This window comes from Populus euphratica, unplaced genomic scaffold (assembly GCF_000495115.2).
Source record: "Populus euphratica unplaced genomic scaffold, PopEup_1.0 scaffold310.1, whole genome shotgun sequence".
Lineage (NCBI taxonomy): Eukaryota > Viridiplantae > Streptophyta > Magnoliopsida > Malpighiales > Salicaceae > Populus > Populus euphratica.
Window position 1 is genome coordinate 77,758 of NW_011500197.1, and position 19,547 is coordinate 97,304.

Here is a 19,547-nt window from a genome sequence, read left to right on the forward strand (position 1 = left end):
AAAAAAAAAAAAAAAAACAGGAAGCTATAGCCCAGCAGTGAAAATGACTTATTCCCTTTCTTTATACTCAGGTTTAAGTCTCATTGTGCACATCTATCATTCCCGCGGTACCTTACATGCTTTAAAAGTTTACAGGATATTTAATGAGCCCAAAGATTAGTTATAATACACATAAACTGACTCGAACACCCCAAGTTATATATAAAAAAAAAAAAAAAAAAAAAAAACCCAAGTAATAACCTTTTTTTCGTATTTAGCTTTTCATAGTTATAATTAGTGGAAATGTCCCCCGCAACAAAGGACATCAATTCTCTAGACGACACATTATACCTAGAATTAGCCCATATGGGCGAGTCTCACGATATTCAATAAATAAAATAACACCAAAAAGAAAAAAGAAGCATCTGATATTGAAGAACAAACATAATCAATAGTAATAAACTCAACCCAAACCCTATCATTTAGGGAAACATCCAGTCAAAAGAACTGGTGTGCAAGATCACGCATCATACAATACATCGGATCCACATGGTATAGGAAAGAACATTTGCAGAAATTTTAGCAATTCAAGCACATCATTTTCATTCACGGCTCCACAATGATCTTCCCAGTAGCATGACCATCGATACTCTTTGCCCAAGCATCTTCAGCCCTGCTTAATGGATGCTTTGAGTCGATGACTGTTTTAAGCTTCCCTTCCTTTACCAGATTAAGAAGATAATTCAGGTTCTCACCATTGGGAATCAAAAGCAGCGGCACCAGCTGCTTCTTGGAGAAGGTAAGTTTCTTAAAAGCAAAAGTCATGAAGGCACTGGGGCCAGGAGTGATATCTATAACCTTCCCATTTGCACTCAGATTTGGCTCAAAAGTGCTCCAAGGAAAACCAGCAGCGCAGTGGATCACAGCATCATATTTCTTACCAGATGGGCTCTTCAGAGCTGCTCCTTCTGGGGTTTTGTAATCCAGAACCTCATCAGCACCTAAGCTCTTCACAAATTCGATGTTTCGAGCCCCACAAGTGGCAGTCACATGAGCGTTTCCCAGCTTTGCAAGCTGAACTGCATAGTGACCTACACCACCTGAGGCAGCAGTGATCAGAATATTTTTCCGGTTACCACTTCCATCAAGCTTGACCCCAGCAGATTGAGTGAGAGCCTGGTGAGCTGTGAGCCCAGCAACAGGCAAGCCTGCACCTTCAGCTGCTGAAACTTCAGGTGGCCTTGCAACTGGCAAGCTCTTCTTAGCCACTACAAATTCAGCTAGTCCACCTCCACTCTGTTGTTTGTAGAACACACAACAATTAATCAAAGAAACAGAACGAAACAAAATTCAGAGACCAATGGTAAAATTCCTCCATACACATAAGATTGTCAAATGCTAAAATGCAGTTTTCATATGCGTACAACCAAGAAGATAGAATGTGCCAAGTCCCAGGTCCAAACTCCTATGTGACACTTAATGGTATACAAGATCCATGAGCAAGGCATCTAAGCAAACTAACCTCTATAATGCGCCTCAAGTTGGCAATACTACAAACTAGTAAAAAAAATTCATAAGCATCAAGGGCTTTGACCTGTTTTCTTTCCAAAAAAGGTGGCTACAATGACGACATTAAGGTATAGCTTTTGTGTTTCAATGAAGCTGAGCAAATGTCCAAAACAGAGTTATCTGATTTTACTTTTTAGGGGAGGAAACTAAGTTGCCTATGGAGACGAGAAACAACAAGTACTCCTTGATGAAAGTTGTATTTCACCGTTCACTTTCATGAAAGATATTGAGGGCATGGAGGTTGGCTGTTCACACAATAGACAGATTTAGCTATAAATTATTCACTTGTTATTGACTCATACCTCTGTCAATACCTGGAAACAATTTTCTACTTGTGCTTTATCTAATATGATGAATACAATAATTTTATTATCTCTCTCTTCAAATCACCCCCAACCCCTTTTCATGCTGATTTTTTTCGTTTATAACCAGTCATCCATGTTGTGTAACCTTCAGTCCGTGTTGATGCAAGCTGGCTAATTTGAGATGACATTATTTAAGGCGCAAGTGAGGGTAAGGTTGACCCCAATTGTTTACTTAGCCATTAAACCCAAAAAAGATAATCTAGAGGTCGCCTCACCAATGTAAATCATTTGAAAAATTACAAAGATAAGGAAATGAAAAACACCAAAATATTGAATGAGCACTTACAAGGTGGCTTAGAATAGCTACAACTTTGTCACCAGTTTTGAAATTTGTTACTCCTGGTCCAACCTCTACAACCTCTCCTGCCACGTCAGTGCCTGTTGCGACAAAGGTTTCTTCAGCAAAAAAGTGAACGCTGTGTGTGTGTGAATGCGTGCTTGGCAAACACACAATATTGCTAAAACTATGAAATTAATATATCAGCATGAGATTGAACGAATGTTAACCACATGGATTACAAGCTATGTTTCAGACGGGTGCTGGAAATAAAGTTTAGATCAGTTGTTTCTCCATTTGTAACTCGTTTTAAAAATTGTAGATCTTTGTTGAGATATGAGGCAATTCACTGAACAGAGAGAATGATGCAAGTCCTCGAGCAGTGACTACAACAACCATCTAATCTTAACGAGGAACCACTCGTTTTAAGCTTTTTCATTGCTTAAACAGACCAAGTAAAGAACCCACAAGCCATTGGAAATGACAGAGTAACCATGGAAAGGAAACCTTCTGCCAAACAGCACCCAAACACAAATTCCCAAAACTTTGACATCACTGAACTGAAGTCAAGCGTTTGAAATGGTAAGTAAAGATTATTGCTTTTGCATTGTCATATACCATAAAAAAATGACAAACGTATGCCAGTTTCCAAGTTCCGCATTCTGAAAGCTAAACAAAGGAACATAAAAGTATCAAATTGGCAACTAATATTTAATATTAAATATTGGCAACTAATATTTAATATTTATAAGGAAACGATTCTATTGAGATGGTCCACAGTAACACCAAGCCCGTTTCCAAAGTTTCTTAGATGCAAAACCACAACCTTACAAACTTAAATCCAAATCAAAATAATGATTAGGCACCTAAAAGAAGAAAACCAAGCAATCAACTAACATTACAAAGAACAATTTCCTTGTGGATACATGGCGGAATTTATGTGCAATCAAAAGCCTTAACAAGCAGTAAGATAGTGTCTGAGTCAGATTACATATAAAAACCAAAGTCCAAATAAAGAAAGAAGTGAATCACCGGGTATGTAAGGGAATCTCCGAGGGAGTAGGGGGCGCAGCATCCCTTTCTGCATCTTCCAATCGACTGGGTTTAGACTAGTTGCTTCTAACTTGAGCAAAACCTCGTCTCTCTTAGCACTAGGGACTGGAACCTCAACATGCTGCAACAAGCAAAACTTATATAATAGCAGTAACTCACAGTAGGTGCATCAATGCCTCTTTTTCGTACGTGTTTCGGATTGCAGTTCAAATTGATAAAAAAAAATTATATTTCAAATTATTGTTTTATATTTATAGATTATTTTAATAAATTGATATTAAAAATAATTTTTTTAAAAATCAAAAAAAATTATATTAACATATTTTTAAAAGAAATATTTAAAAATAACCATTTCACACTTTCAAACACCTTTATTATTTAACAATTTTATCAAGAATTAAAGCAAAACTCACATCACATCCAATCCTTCTCCTCCTCCGTCACCACCACCACCATTATTATTATTATTATTATTATTATTATTATTATTTAATTTAGAAACAAAACGAAATGGGGACAGCAATCTATAATTCATCTCCATGTTTCACCAATTACCAACTAACTAAATGGTCATCAAAGAAAAGAAAAGGGACATATAATTACGCTAACAAAACTTGGTTAAAAAAACAATTAACCTTTAAACCAGCGGCGCCTCCTCCATAGGTGCTATACTGAACGGCATGCATCAGCTTCCCCGCCATATCCAATAGCAGCGACGCCGTTGTAATCAAAGAAACAGAAGGAAAAAAATCCGGGCACGGAGTACGGACAGAACAGAAGAAAAAAGGAGTGCAGCGTGATAGGAACTGGCAGGAGAGAAGGTGGTGGCTTTACGGTTAAACTTCAAAGAGAGAAACGAGAGGCCTACGGTCCCACACATGTCTACCAAACAGGAAATGGCAATCTTTTGGTATCTCTTTTTTGTATTAATGGAAGGGACTAGATACAGGTCGGTTATAAGAAACTGTGCCCCCTAGGAATTTATGCCTGTTTTGTTTGCAGCGAACAAGATTTATATCATTTTTTTTTAAGGGAATAAAAATAATAATAATTTAACCTTACATGCCTCGAATCTATCTAATTATATAATATTATTTGTTCTTATTTTTATATATTTTACTATCAATTTTGTAATTTAATAAAATTAGGATGATGCTATTATATGTTAATATTCTCGCGCATTGTATGGATTGAATTAAGTTATCTATTAGATTGTTTTGATCAATTATTTATTTTCAAAAATATTTTTTTGTATATTTTGTAACATAATTATTTTTTAGTTGCATTAATGATAAATTATTTTTTAAAATATTAATCATTTAAAATATTTAAAATTTACATATATAGTTGTTTTTTTGGTGTTTTAAGTCAATTGTATAAGTTATGGTATATTTTCTAATTTTAGTTTTCTTTTTTTCTACTTAAACTTCTTTAGTAATATTTCTTGCAGTTTCTATTTTTAATTTTATATCTGCAAATTATTATTGACTAAAATTTTACACATTATTAGTAAGATATTTTATTACTTAGTGTCCGTTAGTTTTTGTGTATAAAAACAAACCATCCTTCATATTTAATTAGATTTTAGAACAAAGAATGAATTAATTAAAAGATTAGAAAGCTCCATAATTAGAAAAAAAAAATTATTGATAAAATCATATGCTAAGATTTTTATAAGAAATAATTAAAGAAAAACACTTGATCATGGCTACTAGAATCCAATACTAATAAGAAGGTTCAAAGAAAGCTATATAATTTGAAATTCGTTATTGATAAAAATATATACTAAGATTTATCTGAAAAAATAATTTTAAAGAAAACTCTCAATAATAGCTATTTAGAGCTTACCACTTCCGAGGACGCCCAGGGAATCCCTAACCATAACCATAAGATAGAGATTTTTTTTTTGTTTTATATTTCTTTTATTCTAGATTTATCTTTTCTATTCTGCATTTTTTTTATTTATATTAGGATTAGTTCATGCATATACTTACACATATACTCGTAATGTATTAGAAATACATTGAATCTAATACTAAAAATCATGGCAATGGGTAAAATATTTATGTTGAATTCTTTTCCTCTTTTTCTTTTTATTTCTTTAATTTTATATGATATTAGAACATTTGTTTTATAATGTAAAGACTTCCTTAAATAATATCTCTTGCATTTTTAGCATCTAAAAATAATAGATAACTTTTTCCCGGTCATTAAAGTTTCATTCTAATCAACAAACAAACTACAATAATATCTTTATTATCATCACTTGATAATGTCTATTAATTAATACTTAAAAATATATTTTTATCAGGATTTTTTATTATTATTTTACATTTAAAATATTAATAACTCCTTAACTAGAACATGTTTTATAATAGTATATCTAATAAAATAAAATACATTTAATTTATGGTAAATATTTATCTTATATGTAGGCCTATCATATAAATCAATGTATTAATTGATGAGTTTAATTACTGGAATTAAAAAGACAAAGAAAGAACTAAGATTAGAAAAAAGATATTGGTTTAATCCAAATTAAAACAATATTCGGTTATTGTAGTACAAGATTCAACAAGGTTGTTTTCAATTTGATTTGTTGAGAGGAACTTGATTTGTTGTTAATATAAGTTATAATCATAAATATCTGGCAACATATATAAATATTAGCATTATTCGAATAAGATAACTAATGTAATCATGTTAATAATTTATAATCCGATTAGAAACTCCTTTGTGTGTTGTCTCTAATTGAGTAATAAAAAGAATTTTATACTTTATTTGTTTAAAATACCATTAGTGGATACTTTAATCTTGATATTTGTTTTTATCATTACTCAATTTTTACATTATCTTACATTTCAAAGTCATCTTTAACTCATCATCACCATCACCATTATTATTGTTGTTGTAATTATTATTATTATATAGTTAGCCTCCCTATAATTCAACCACAATCTTGTTGGGTTATTTATTACTTGAATACTCTTACACTTGGGATAAAACATCAATATTTTGGTTATGTCACCTATCGTCATTATCTTTTTTAAACTAACAAATAAAAACTATTTGTTCTAGAAGGCTGAAATCAAGCTTCTTTTTTTTTATTATTAGACAAGGCTCGTATGTTTAATTGATGGGTCAAAATCATGTTCATCCACCCTTTTTATCATAAAGAATGCATCTACTATCATACCCAAACCTAGATCAAATGGATTAGACTAAACAAGATCAATTGATAATGAGTACTTTAATTACATTTTTGTTTACTAATGTATTATCTCATGTGAATCATTGTTAGATTTCTCACTATATTTGTACAACTTTATAATCAACTTTGACTTTGCCATCAATAATTAGAATTACATTTCTTCACTTAGGCCTTTTTAAACTATAATAACTAACTATCTAGAGAACTAATTTATACTTGTGTGCATCATGGGAAATCATACAACATACAACATACAACATACAACAATGAGATGGTAGCAATTAATAAACCACTTACTCTCATAATTTTTAACTTATATTTGTTTAAAATTCGATTATTAGAGTTTAAGGGCTTGATGACCACTTTAATATCTTGATTCAAGCTTGTTACTTTCTTGAAATTACATAGTTTTACTCTTAAGCCATAAATTCTTATACAATCATAACTTTTGCATGCTCTTCATTAGACCCATGTCTACCAATTATGAGACAATCCTTTTGACTAATATTGATAGATAGTCCATTTTTGCTAACAATGGTAACAACTTTAAATCTTATTTCTTTTCTAGTCAAAACAGTCTTCTCAATATAAAGTATGATAAAAAAACAACGAGGTCAACCCTTTTCAAAAGGGCAATAAAGTAAGTAAGAAAATAAAAGAGATTTTTATCGAGAAAATAAATCAAGTTCAAATCAACTATGATAAGATACCTAAACTTAGTGTTAAGTCTATAATAACAATATTCATACTACTTTATCATGTTTCCTTTTCTTTTTAAGTGTTTGTTCTCTTCCTATAGGAAACTCTTCAATTTTAGATCTTTCATGTTTTATCAACAATATTTTGAAGAATCACTCTTTTATAATCATAGTAAATCATGACATTTTGTTATTAGAGCACCATAACATGTGGAGCCATACAATATTGGACCCACTTAAATAAAACCTTACATTAACTTTGATAAAATAAGAGATGATAAAGAAACTAATATCTCACACCTTAACCATACTTCAATTCATATACCTTAAAATTTCTAAAGTTTTATTTTATGTTTTTATAATATGATTAAATCTTTTTATTCTATAAGATAATTTGCTTTAGATAGTAATATTTTCTTTAAATTTCATGATCACTTTCATCTTATCAATGATCGAGTTTTCAAAGTCATCTTTATACCCAGCACAATTAAAGATAATTTATACCAGCTTCAATACTAACCCTTTAAATATAATCCATAAGTGTTATCTATCATAAACATTACCCTAGAGTTTGTCATCAACAGCTTCGTCATCCACGTTCTCATATCTTGCATTGTGTTCTCTCCAATAAAGTTCATCTAATTTTTCCTTGACTAATTATCATTTTAATTATACATTTTTTTCTTTAAACGAGTCAAGTCGATTTCATTTAGGTTTATTGAAGCATGTTGATTTAGTTGTAATAGACTTAGTTTTTATTGATTTTAGGGGTTCCTCACCAACTTGTTCCATGAATAGATGTAAGTACTTTGTTATTTTTATTGATAGTTTTTTCAAATATATATGGTTTTTTTTCCTTTGAGTAATAAATTCAAGACTTTTGACATTTTTATCTAGTTTTAAAAGTAGGTTTAAAATTAGTTTGGAACTTGTATAAAATAATTTTAGACTCATTAAGGAGATGAGTTTTAAAAACTAATTTTATGTTTCAACATTATAGTCATTGCACATTATTATTTATCCTTATACATATGAGCATAATAAAGTCGTGAAATATTGTCATTGGTATATTATTGAAATTGACCTCACTTTACTTAAACATACTTCTCTTTTATAAAAATTGTATTCTTATATCTTTGAAACTTTTATTTTTCTTATCAACTGAATGCATACACCAATTGTTCAATATTAATCTTTTTTTTCCAAAACTTTTCCAATGATAACCTGATTATTCATTTTTAAATGTTTTTGGTTTCTTTCTACCTTTTTATTCTACATTGATAGAATAAATATAAACTTGATTTTCAATCTACCCTGTTTGTCTTCCTTGATTATAATTTAAATAATCTAGAATACTATTACATGGATATCTCTATTTATAGTGTTGACATCATCCATCATGATACATTCCACGAGTTTCCATTTTCTTATGTCGAGTCCACTTCATTAGTTTTCTCTCCATTATTATAGTCTTTTTCTTTTTATCCTTCTAATATCAATTCTTTATGAATGAATATTATTTTGTCTACTTTATTACCTACTCTGCATCTTTTATTAACCATGATTGCTTCATATTTTTTATCCAAACCTAAGTGTTATACTAAGGTGAAATAACATGCTAAATGGAATTCAATTATGGCTATGAAATTTAATATGTTGTCCTATAATTGCACTTAGTCTTTAGTTCTTTTTTACCTTTCTATAGATGTTGTAAGTTCAAAATAGATATACATGATTAAATGAAAAATCAATGGGTATATTGAATGTTACAAGGTTCATTTGATAGCTAAGGGTATAATTAAAATAAAGGTATTTACTTTCATGAGATCTTCAATCCAGTTATTAAAGCAGCTATAATTCAGATAGTTTTAGTCATTGCTACTTTCTAATGCTAGTCTATTTTTTAATTGGATATTCATAGTGTATTTCTTAATGGTTTTCTTGATATTGATATTTAAATACAACATCCAAGTTTGTTTTATCCTTATCTCTTTTTTTCCCTTTAAATATGCAAATTTTATAGGTCTTTTATAATAGACTTAAACTAACACCATATGCATCGTTCAATCAGCATAACCAATTTTTTTTGTGTCTCGACTTTTTTAGTTATCAAATAAACACTTTATTTTTATATACAGATCCATAATCATTTGCATTTATATTTTGGTATGTATTAAAGTTATCCTTATCACATGTAATGATATTTATTTTATGACTTATCTAATTACTTGTCTTAACATATAATTCTATATTCAAGACTTGGGTCATTTGAGTTTCTTTCTAGGTATTAAGGTGTAATATACTTTTTACGAGCTATTTTTCTTCTAATATCACTATGCATTTGACATTATTCATGAGACTAACATGTCCCAATCTTAGTCAATGTTCATATTGCACTAGCAAAATTTTTATATTTACCAATAAAATTCTTTATTGATATGTATACTCTTATTCTGTTACCATTAAATTTATTGATAAGCTCATAGACAAAAATACTCCATTAGTAATTTTTGTTTTATTGGTGAGTTCATTAACAATAAAATTATTAATGGATTTACTAACAGCAAAAACATGCCAAAAAATTTACCTACTTCATTCTATCATTTTTTCCCTAAGAATTTCTTCATGTAACCGACAAAAATACTATATACAATTCCATCAATTATTAAACAATGACATTAACAACAATTCTTTTCCAACTCTCTAGAAATATATCGATAAACTTAATTCATTAATAATACTATTAGTAATTATTTAAAAATATTTTTTTAAAAATCTATTTAATAGAAGTATAAAATAATTAAATTAATATAAATCAACACTCAATAGTAATACTCAATAGTGATGCTAAAAACAAATTAACAACAACAAATAAATAAATTAACTAAAACACTTTTCCACCTAACTTAGAAAACCTATTCCAAAACTCATAAGCCAGCAACAAATAAATTAATTTAATTGAAATTAAAAAATAAAATTGAAAAAAATACAACTAAAATCCAACAAAATTGATCTCACATAAAGAAGAAATCCTATAACAACATTTATATAGTTATTAAGAACATAAAAATTTATGAATAAAATAAAAAATATATAATGAAAAAAACACAAGAAAAAAAAATCTTAACTTAATTTAATTACTATTGAAGTTGAGAAGAGCAAAGAAAAAAAAATTCATTAAGTATGTTAATTAAAAAAAAAGAGAAAAAAAGAAGAGAGGAGAAAAGATACCTACACTTAGGGGAGAATAAAAGATGAGAGAAGGAGTTAAGGAGAGAAGACAAAGAAAGTAAAGGACGTTGTTGTTTTCTACAAAAGAAGAGGTGTGTCTATTTTAAAATGAGGAATTCTAGTATTTTAATTTGGGCATTTTACTTATGAATAATTAAATATTAATATTTTTAACTATTTTATTATTAATTTTGTCTATAATATTTAATTTAAAATTTTAATTTAATCAAAGATTTTCAAAAAGCCCCCAAATATCACCAATAACTTTTTACTCCGTTGATGATTCCATTAGTAATATTTAATTTAAAATTTTAATTTAATTAAAAATTTTTAAAAACTTCCTAAATATTATTGATGACTTTTCAATTCGTTGATAATCATATCTATAAAGAATAATAATTAACAATTTAATTAAGAAGTGAACAATTATAGAACTCTCTAGAAAATACCGATATAATTAATTATTTGGTGATCCCATATAGAGTAACAACATGAACAATGCAATTAAGAAACAAACATTTCTAAAGCTCTTTAAAATATAATAACAAAATTAATTCATCGGTGATATCCTTTATAATTAACACAATGAACAGTACTAGGTAGAAAGAAATAGTTTACCAAAAGGTTTACAGATGGATTTTATGGACAATATTAATATGTTAGAAATACTTTATGTATAAATGACATGTCATCATATCTTTTGTTTTTTTTTTAATTTTTTTTCTAATTGTAATTTTCTTGGCATATACTAAGATATTATTTTCATTGATGGTTGTCGATGAATATAGCAAGGAAATATTTTGTTTGGTAAATTTACTATAATCTACTAATGAAAATATTTTATGTGTTTTTGTTTGTATTTACTAATTTTTTGATAGCATTAATAACATTGGTTTTTTATCTTTTCACTATTTTTTACGGTGGTTATACTTATTTTAACCTATTTTATATTGTTAAGTAACATTTTTCTTTTACATAGCTAGATATTTATTTTTCTATTAATAATATTTGTCAATTCATGCATATTTATGGAACATCTCATTAAGAGACAAATGATCAACATGGAAATAGTAGATAACTAAAATTGTTTAATTGAAGAATGGAACTATCAAATGTTGAAGTTGAAAAAAAAAACTATATAGAAAGATCCAACAATAAATTAGTAATTAAGAGACTAATGATCAACATGAAAATAGTGGATAACTAAAAATTTTTTATTGAAGAATGAAATTAAAAAAAAAAACTATATAAAATTATCTAAAACAATAAAATTACAATTAAGAGACTAATGATCAATATGGAAATAATGGACAATGAAATTTTTTTATTCAAGGATGAAATTGAAAAGAAAATTAATTAAAAAACAATTAAAAGAATGAGGATGAAGATTGAAATAAATAATAAATTAGAGGTCAACTACAAATCTTTTATTGAAATGCAAAATTAAAATTTAAAATTAATTTAACAAAAGAAAATTTCAATTAATAATGATCAAAATTGAAACAAAAAATGGATTAGAGGATAATTATAAATTTTTTTATTAAATGATAAAATTAAAATGAGAAGTCAATTTAACAAAGGGATTAAAAAAATCAAAAGAATGAAGACCATATTGAAAAAATATCACAAAGTAGGATTGAAGGATGAAATTGAAATCTAATTAAAAATTTATAAAGGGATCAAAAACAAAAAATAAAAATAAAAAAAATAAAAACTTAAGTTGAAATTTCAATAAATAAAGGGAAAACTTTAAAATTTTGCATTACTATCAAGAATTTCAAGAGAGAAAAGAAAAAAAAAATCATCATTAATATTGCACCCCTATACCAACATCATCCCTAAAAAAAAAAAAAAGTGTGACACTTTAATGATACAATAAAAAAGAGATTTTAATAGTTGAGAGATATCGTATGCGCCACTCAAAGAAAATAGATATTCTTATATGTTAATAAGTGCATTGTATATAATAATTACTTTTTATTTTATTTTATTATATTTTATATTTATTTAAATATCAAATAATGTTTAAGTTAATTTAATAATATCAAAAATAAAAATAGCTAAGCGATGCCAATTTTAAATCTTGAATTATTTTACTATGATTTAAAAATAAATAAATAAATAAAATAAAATTATTTTTATTATATTAACCATCCATTTAGGTTGTTAAGATTTTACGGAGTTGAGATCCACTCCGCTCCAATTATCGTATCCTATCTCCCACGTGTCAAATCCTCAACCCAATCGTTAAATAACATGATTACTCCGCACAAAATAATTTTAAGATACTTTATTATCCACTAATTTCCAAGAAATTACGAAAATATCTAAACAAATAGCCTCGTGTCCTTTCTATTCATCGACAAATACGTAAGGCATGATCGAACTCCAACTTTAGTTTTTGTTTTTTCTTCTTCCTGAAACAGAAAAAGTAAACAGCATTGTGATTCTGGTTCTTCCCAGAAAACGATGGCGTCATCGGAGATTGGGTTAATTTTGGAGAACTCGAAAGAGCTCGATCGGTTAAGGAAAGAGCAAGAGGATGTTCTTTTAGAGATTAACAAAATGCACAAGAAGCTTCAAGCTAGTTAAGTTTCTCTTCTGTTCTCCTTTTTTTTTATCATCAGTCTTATAGATTAACGGGTTTTTGTTAGATTATTGAAATTTTGATGCCAGGGAGAGTTCCTTTTTTTAGCTTGAATCATGTTAACATTGGATTATATTTTAGGTCATGCTTAATGGGTTTGTTTCCTTTTTTTTAGCTTGAATCATGTTGATATTGGGTTATATTTGAGGTTATGCTTAATGGGTTTGTTTTATACTGGTGAATTGCATGTAATGATAACTGGGTTTTTCTGAATTTGTAATCAAATCTATGTATGCTATGTAGTACGTAGGTTGCTTACTGATGCTCATTTGTTTTGCATCCAGTTGCAAGATTTAGCGATGACTCATTGAATTAACTTGATGTTATGAGTAATTGAAGTTTAATACGGCTATGGCATGAGTTGATTGAAGTTAGTTTGTAGTAAATTGATGGCGTGGAGATGGTATTTACACGGGTTTTTTTATACTAGAAAATGAACGTGTCTCATGTCTAAGTAATTTGTAAAGCTTAAAAAGATTGAAAATGTTTGGTATCATTAGGAATTTTTTCTTAAATTTTGTGATCGCCAGCTGCTTGGGTAAAGAAAGTGGGGTGGGGGAAAGAGTCTTAACAAAATCCGTCATTTTATATGTTTCTTTGGAAAAAGGAAAATACATGCTTGCCTCATCATGTTGTTATATGTGCTTGTAATGCTTTATTTGGAGGTTATTATAGATTTGGATGGGATTTAATGCATCTCAGGTAACAAGCTTGTTATGCTGTGATCTTCATTTTTCCTACTCATCTTTTGCTTGTTCGTGTAAATAATAATAATAATAAAAAAGAATTATATATGAGCTGTTATTGAGTGATCTTTGTGTTAGCTCTACACAAAAGCATCTTTGTTAAAACTGTGCCTTACACCATGCTGTTGATGCAAGGCATAAAGTGTCAATACTACAACATTTCTTAAAGTGTAGGTAAGGTGCCTTAACTGGGCAAGCATGTATACCTCAAACATGTGCCATCAAATCGATGATATTTGTTGAATTTTTGTAGTTATGGCATAGCATGCTGAACCAATTAGTTTATTTATTTATTTTTCCTTGTATGATGTTTTGCTATTGTGCATTATCTTTCTTGTAAGAATTGTAGCACATTTTATTTGAAAGATACATGTCTTGCTCTAAACAACATGCTAAATAGACTTAATAAGTTATTAATTTTTCCAGCCTTTTTTCTTATTATGTTTTTATGAATCATTATCATGTAAACGATTTATTATATTTCAAAGCTGTGTTTTATTTCCTCAAGTTTACACCATGTCTTAAGCCTTCAACTTCCATCCTAGATCTGTTGTTGCTTAACTGCATATAGCACTTTCAACAACACAGTGCAGAAGCTAATGAATAAGAAAAGGTGGAACCTGTCTCTGGAAAACCAAGTCTTAAAGATTGGGTTTCTTCTCCAACTTGCAATTTATATATACATATATATATGTATGTATGTATGTATTATGTATGTATAATATACCATATACACTTCCAGTCATAAATAACGCATGCTGGTTTAAATTTCTACCTTTTAGAGAATCGTTTTAGTAAGCTCAGTAGCTATATTAAAGAATATCTAAGGAGAACTTTTTTTTTCCTGCTCATGATTCTATGTTAGATTTCTTGCAAATGTAATGTGGCAGATGATTCTTTTTGCAGTTTCATCCCCTTTGCATCCTCTGTATAGTTGTAAATGTGCATCCCATTAATTTCCTCTCGAAGTCTAGCTTGTCAAGCTTTTCCTCCCCCCTTTTTAATTCTTAGCAGATAGTGATTGAATCTATACAAAACTCTAGGATATAATTATTAATATTTTTTTTCCAGCTTCCGGATTTTTTTATTTAATACACATTGTTACCTATTACTTCTGGTTTATATTAATGAAAGATTTTACATGGAACAAATCATACAAAAAGTGCTTTCATATAGATGTGGCAAGTGATGGATGGTTTATATAAAAATAATTCGATTGGTTTGCCATGAACGAGAATAACCACAGCAATAACAAGAATAACTAGATTTAATTGTGTTTATATCATTCCTCTTCAACTGTTTTATTAACTTTGAATTTTTGCTTTCTAATGCAGCTCCTGAGGTGGTTGAGAAGCCTGGTGATACTTCGTTAGCAAAGCTCAAAACTTTATATACTCAGGCCAAAGACCTTTCAGAGATTGAAGTAAGGTACATGTATATAAATCTTTAGTTAAGTTAACCACTCTCCCTTCTGACTAAAGCTGAGTGTTTGTGCTTGCTCAATAAAATTCTTTCATAATGTGTAGCACATTAATGATATGCTGTAGTGGTTGGCTCCTAACACGTGTTAGTTTTGAATGTAATTGATAGTTTAGACCAACCATATTTTTTTCTCTCTGTGGATGCAGTGTTTCTGGTGCCCTGTTGACTCAATTGGATGCTCTGTTACCATCTGGACCTCCAGGTCAACAACGAAGAAGGATAGGTGTGTACTACATACTTTTGAGTTTGGCATATGAGATGTGCATATAGAAAGTATTCGTGTTTACTTTAATGTTGTAAGGAAGTTCTCATGTGTAAATTTCAGTGAAGGTCTATCACTACATGATGTATTAGGGACTCAAATTGTTCATTTATATTGAAGTGAAAGTAAACTCTGCAGTAGTATATGCATACATGTATGAACATAAGGAGGTTGGTACGGGCTACGTGCAATTCCAAAAATTGGAAATCAGTGTTCAAGCTGCTATATATCAAGTACCTTAGGTATATATTGAGTATCTCTTGTAACTTGAATGAGCATATAGCTATTTCACTGCCAAGGAACCACCTCACACCCTCAAGGATGAAGTTCTTTTGGAAGACATCCCTTGTCTCAAGACATTAATTCATTTATAGAAGCTTTGAATATTATTAACTACTGTCCTTGGTGCATTTGTTGTCCAATGGCCTGGCTACAAAACCAGTTGTCTCAATCTAAGAACATTCTTTCTGAAGATAACTTTAGGTCTCTGGTACTGTGCAAAAGATTTTACCAGCTAACTACCTGGGACTTTCAATAACTAGAGATTGACATGCTCATTGGTTATGATATATTGCACCAAGTGAGCATGAGACAAGACCTTATACAACTAAATAGATACTAAACATGGGATAGCATTTAGACTTGCGAACATTGATGGCTGGACTGTAGAATACATGACTTGTGCCTAGGAAAATGAATTTCATTTTCTCTATCTTGATTTTAGTTAGATGCTGCTACTGTTATTTGAGAAACTCCATATATCATGAGAAAATGTAAAATAAATTGCAGAAGGTAATGATCAGAAAAGGAAAAGAATCAAAGCCGATTCAGATATCTCAAGGCTCTCTCCTGCAGTAAGAAGTCAACTTGAAGCATGTGCTAGTCTAAAGGGTGAACAGGTTTGCATGTCTTTTTAAAGAACATAATATATTTATATCCCCTTTTCTTTCTTTCATTCTTTGTTTTTTTTTTTCCTTTTTTTAATTATTTTGCAAGTAGAGTTCCATTTCATTCTGTTTCGCAGAAGTGATTGACATGTTGCTATATTCAGGTAGCAGCTAGGGTCACAGGTGATAATGCTGAAAAGGATGAGTGGTTTGTTGTAAAAGTGATTCATTTTGATAGGGAAACAAAAGAGTAAGTTGAGCTGTTGTACATGAGATTCTTCAATAATTACCTTGCCTAATAGTTGGATTGCAAATGATGTGTTTTGTTGACTATTATAATTTGGTGCACCATATTATTAATTCATTTTTAATGGTAATTTTATAGATGTGAATGCATAGGTATTTCTTTGAGGTTAGGTTAGCTACCTTGCCTATTATTTAAGAATTTTGTCATGTATATGGACTATATTTTGATTGCACCTCCAACCACTATGAAGCACGTATACTTAAAAATCTCTGATCTATTCCTATCATGCCATATCCGATACCATACTTGACCCAATACTTTATGATATGTATGGAATACTTCTCAAACATGTCCAAAATTAACAAGTAAGAATATTATTTTGGATACTTGAGGACACAGAAAATAATATTTTGAGAAGATTGTAGTTTATAATTTTATAATATCAATCAAAGCTTACATGGATAATGATTGGTGAATATTGTTGAAGAAAATAAAAAATATGACTGTACATTCTTGTTATAGTTGTATTCACGCGAATATGAGCGCATTAATAAAATATGCATTTTTATTTGCTTTTTTCTTAAAAAAAATGGTTATAGCTTACATCTTCTAAAAAATAATAGAGTAAATGGGAATAAATATTAAAATTTATCTGTAACATTATCCTAAGATTTTAAGAATTGACATATCACGTTTCTATACCGTGTCTTGCTCGTTTCTTGTATCCCTATCCGTGCCTCGTCACCCTGAACTATTTGGAGTCTGTTACATGTATGCTTTTTCCTCATTTTTTTGTTTTCTATTTTGAGCCCAAAACTCTCACAAGTTACATGTATGCTTTTTCCTGAACTAATACGAGCACATTAATAAAATATGCATTTTTATTTGCTTTTTTCTTAAAAAAATGGCTATAGCTTATGTCTTCTAAAAAAGAATAGAGTAAATGGGAATAAATATTAAAATTTATCTATAACATATCATATCCTAAGATTTCAAGAATTGACATATCACGTTTCTATGCTGTGTCTTGCCCGTTTCCTGTATCCCTTCCGTGCCTCGTCAACCTGAACTATTTGGAGTCAGTTACATGTATGCTTTTTCCTCATTTTTTTTTTCTATTTTGAGCCAAAAACTCTCACAAGTTATTGTGATGCTAAATCAGGTTAAATATATTATACATGCCTTCTATTTTCAAATAAATGCTAAATGGACATAATCTTAAAAGAAAATGCCACTCCACTAGCTCATTTATTTCAATATGTAAATCTTCTGGTACTCTGTCCATAATTAGTAACTTTATGTGCAGATTTGAAGTACTTGATGAGGAGCCAGGAGATGATGAAGAGAGTGGTGGCCAAAGGTTGATTTGTCTTTTGATACACCCTTATTATCAGCAACTGAATTTCTTATTCGCAGTATTTCTTTCCCAGAGATTGTACATTAGTATCTTGTGATTTGTCCTGTGAAATGCCTAAACCAAGTATGCTGGTTTACTCACATGAATGGGTTTTTTCTTTTGACACTTGCTTCAGAAAGTACAAGCTGCCCATGTCATGTATTATACCTTTCCCCAAGCGAAATGATCCTTCTGGTGCCCCTGATTTTCCTCCTGGGAGACATGTTTTGGCTGTCTATCCAGGGACAACAGCACTTTATAAGGCAACTGTTGTGAGCCCCCTTCGGAAGGTAACTATTCCATCCACCTAGCTAGATAGATTTGAATCCAAACTAAAGTAACTGCAATTTTCCTTGGGAATCCTGCTGTTCAGTAGTTTTTTTTCCCAGTTTTGAATATCCTGGTGACTGACTTTGGACTGACAATTAATTGTATTGTGCATGCTGTGGGATGCCATCATTCTGTTGTTTTTCAGAGGAAGATAGATGAGTAAGTACTATCTTTCTCATGTTCTATCCTTAGTTTGCTGATTTTGGAAATTTTCCAGTATTGTTCTGGTGTTTACTTTATGTTACACTATAATGATGGCAATATTCCATGCCCTTCTCCCTGCTTTCCTTTTCTTCGTTTCTTTGCAGATGGTTTTCTTTATTCTTTTTCTTCATTTTTTTTTTGTTAGATAGATGAACACAATGATTATTCCAAAGATTTTCGTAATTGTTTTATCCAAAGAATCTCCAAGATGGTAAATTATATATATAATAAAATAGGAGGGTAATCTGGTACTCTATCTTCACATATTTAAGAAACAAAACTTCTGCTGATTGTAAATGGTTTGCCCTTAGAAGTACAGTCTGGAACAAGATATGTTATGCATGTGGTTTCTAAATGCTATGCCCTTCGTATTTATGTTATTTTTATCATGCTCTGATAGCTGCTATTGTTTTGGTTGGACAGTTATTTGCTGGAGTTTGATGACGATGAAGAAGATGGAGCCTTGCCTCAGAGGATTGTTCCCTTCTATAAGGTGGTTCCCTTACCAGAAGGGCATCGTCAATGAGTCCTTGTTCATAGTTGTGTGTAAATAAAGCTCCTGTGTAGCAGCGTAATACAGACCATGCATCTTGAATCCTCTTACCTCCCTTCTTTCTTTGACCGGAAGGGGCAATGCCTTGAAAAGAGACGTACCATATTTATATGTTTGGTTGTGTAGTGAAGTGGCTTTTCCTTACAGCGTTCTCTGTTTTTGGTCGTGAACTCGTCATTGATGCAACAGAACATTTAGATTTTAGGGAACCCAAGATTGCTCCATGAAGGTTTAAAAGTGAATAATTATTGAGCGCCATTGGCTAAATGCAGTTCCGAATCTGGTCCGATCTACGGCTGGTAATGCTAAATTTGCCTTGAGACGGTGTTGGCTGTGGATGAATCCAATTTGTTTTATTTTTCCTTAATAAATACAATGAGAGTTGAAAGGCAGTGCAGAGGGGCCTAGCT

The 19,547-nt window shown here is 30.0% G+C and overlaps 2 protein-coding genes and 1 long non-coding RNA gene across 4 annotated transcripts; 2 read left to right on the forward strand and 1 right to left on the reverse strand.

Moving 5' to 3' along the window:
* Nucleotides 1-390: 390 nt before the first annotated feature.
* LOC105111793 (putative quinone-oxidoreductase homolog, chloroplastic) lies at nucleotides 391-4,143 on the reverse strand. Its single transcript, XM_011007246.1, has 4 exons — nucleotides 3,879-4,143; nucleotides 3,223-3,364; nucleotides 2,200-2,291; nucleotides 391-1,275 (listed from the first exon to the last, which is right to left on the reverse strand). The coding sequence occupies exons 1-4, from the start codon at nucleotides 3,942-3,944 to the stop codon at nucleotides 586-588; spliced, it is 990 nt and encodes a 329-aa protein (XP_011005548.1). The 5' UTR covers nucleotides 3,945-4,143; the 3' UTR covers nucleotides 391-585.
* Nucleotides 4,144-12,740: 8,597 nt separating this feature from the next.
* LOC105111795 (uncharacterized) lies at nucleotides 12,741-19,304 on the forward strand. Of its 2 annotated transcripts, XM_011007247.1 has the most exons (9): nucleotides 12,742-12,970; nucleotides 15,111-15,204; nucleotides 15,405-15,481; nucleotides 16,310-16,419; nucleotides 16,572-16,657; nucleotides 17,961-18,014; nucleotides 18,187-18,340; nucleotides 18,526-18,539; nucleotides 19,008-19,304. In XM_011007247.1, the coding sequence occupies exons 1-9, from the start codon at nucleotides 12,853-12,855 to the stop codon at nucleotides 19,108-19,110; spliced, it is 810 nt and encodes a 269-aa protein (XP_011005549.1). In that variant the 5' UTR covers nucleotides 12,742-12,852; the 3' UTR covers nucleotides 19,111-19,304. The 2 variants fall into 2 exon arrangements, with proteins under 2 accessions (XP_011005550.1, XP_011005549.1); XM_011007248.1 differs by lacking the exon at nucleotides 18,526-18,539 and having other exon boundaries at nucleotides 12,741-12,970; nucleotides 19,008-19,113.
* On the forward strand, nucleotides 12,977-14,469 carry LOC105111794 (uncharacterized). Its single transcript, XR_839657.1, has 2 exons — nucleotides 12,977-13,111; nucleotides 13,179-14,469. It is a non-coding gene; the product is annotated as an uncharacterized LOC105111794 (long non-coding RNA).
* Nucleotides 19,305-19,547: the final 243 nt, after the last annotated feature.

Coding starts and splice junctions, on each gene's coding strand:
- LOC105111795 (XM_011007247.1), top strand. CDS start 12,853: ATGGCGTCATCGGAGATTGGGTTAATTTTGGAGAACTCGAAAGAGCTC. Junction 12,971..15,110: donor GCACAAGAAGCTTCAAGCTA/GTTAAGTTTCTC, acceptor TTTCTAATGCAG/CTCCTGAGGTGGTTGAGAAG. Junction 18,015..18,186: donor GAAGAGAGTGGTGGCCAAAG/GTTGATTTGTCT, acceptor CACTTGCTTCAG/AAAGTACAAGCTGCCCATGT.
- LOC105111793 (XM_011007246.1), bottom strand. CDS start 3,944: ATGGCGGGGAAGCTGATGCATGCCGTTCAGTATAGCACCTATGGAGGA. Junction 3,365..3,878: donor GAGGCGCCGCTGGTTTAAAG/GTTAATTGTTTT, acceptor TGCTTGTTGCAG/CATGTTGAGGTTCCAGTCCC. Junction 2,292..3,222: donor GAGATTCCCTTACATACCCG/GTGATTCACTTC, acceptor TTGTCGCAACAG/GCACTGACGTGGCAGGAGAG.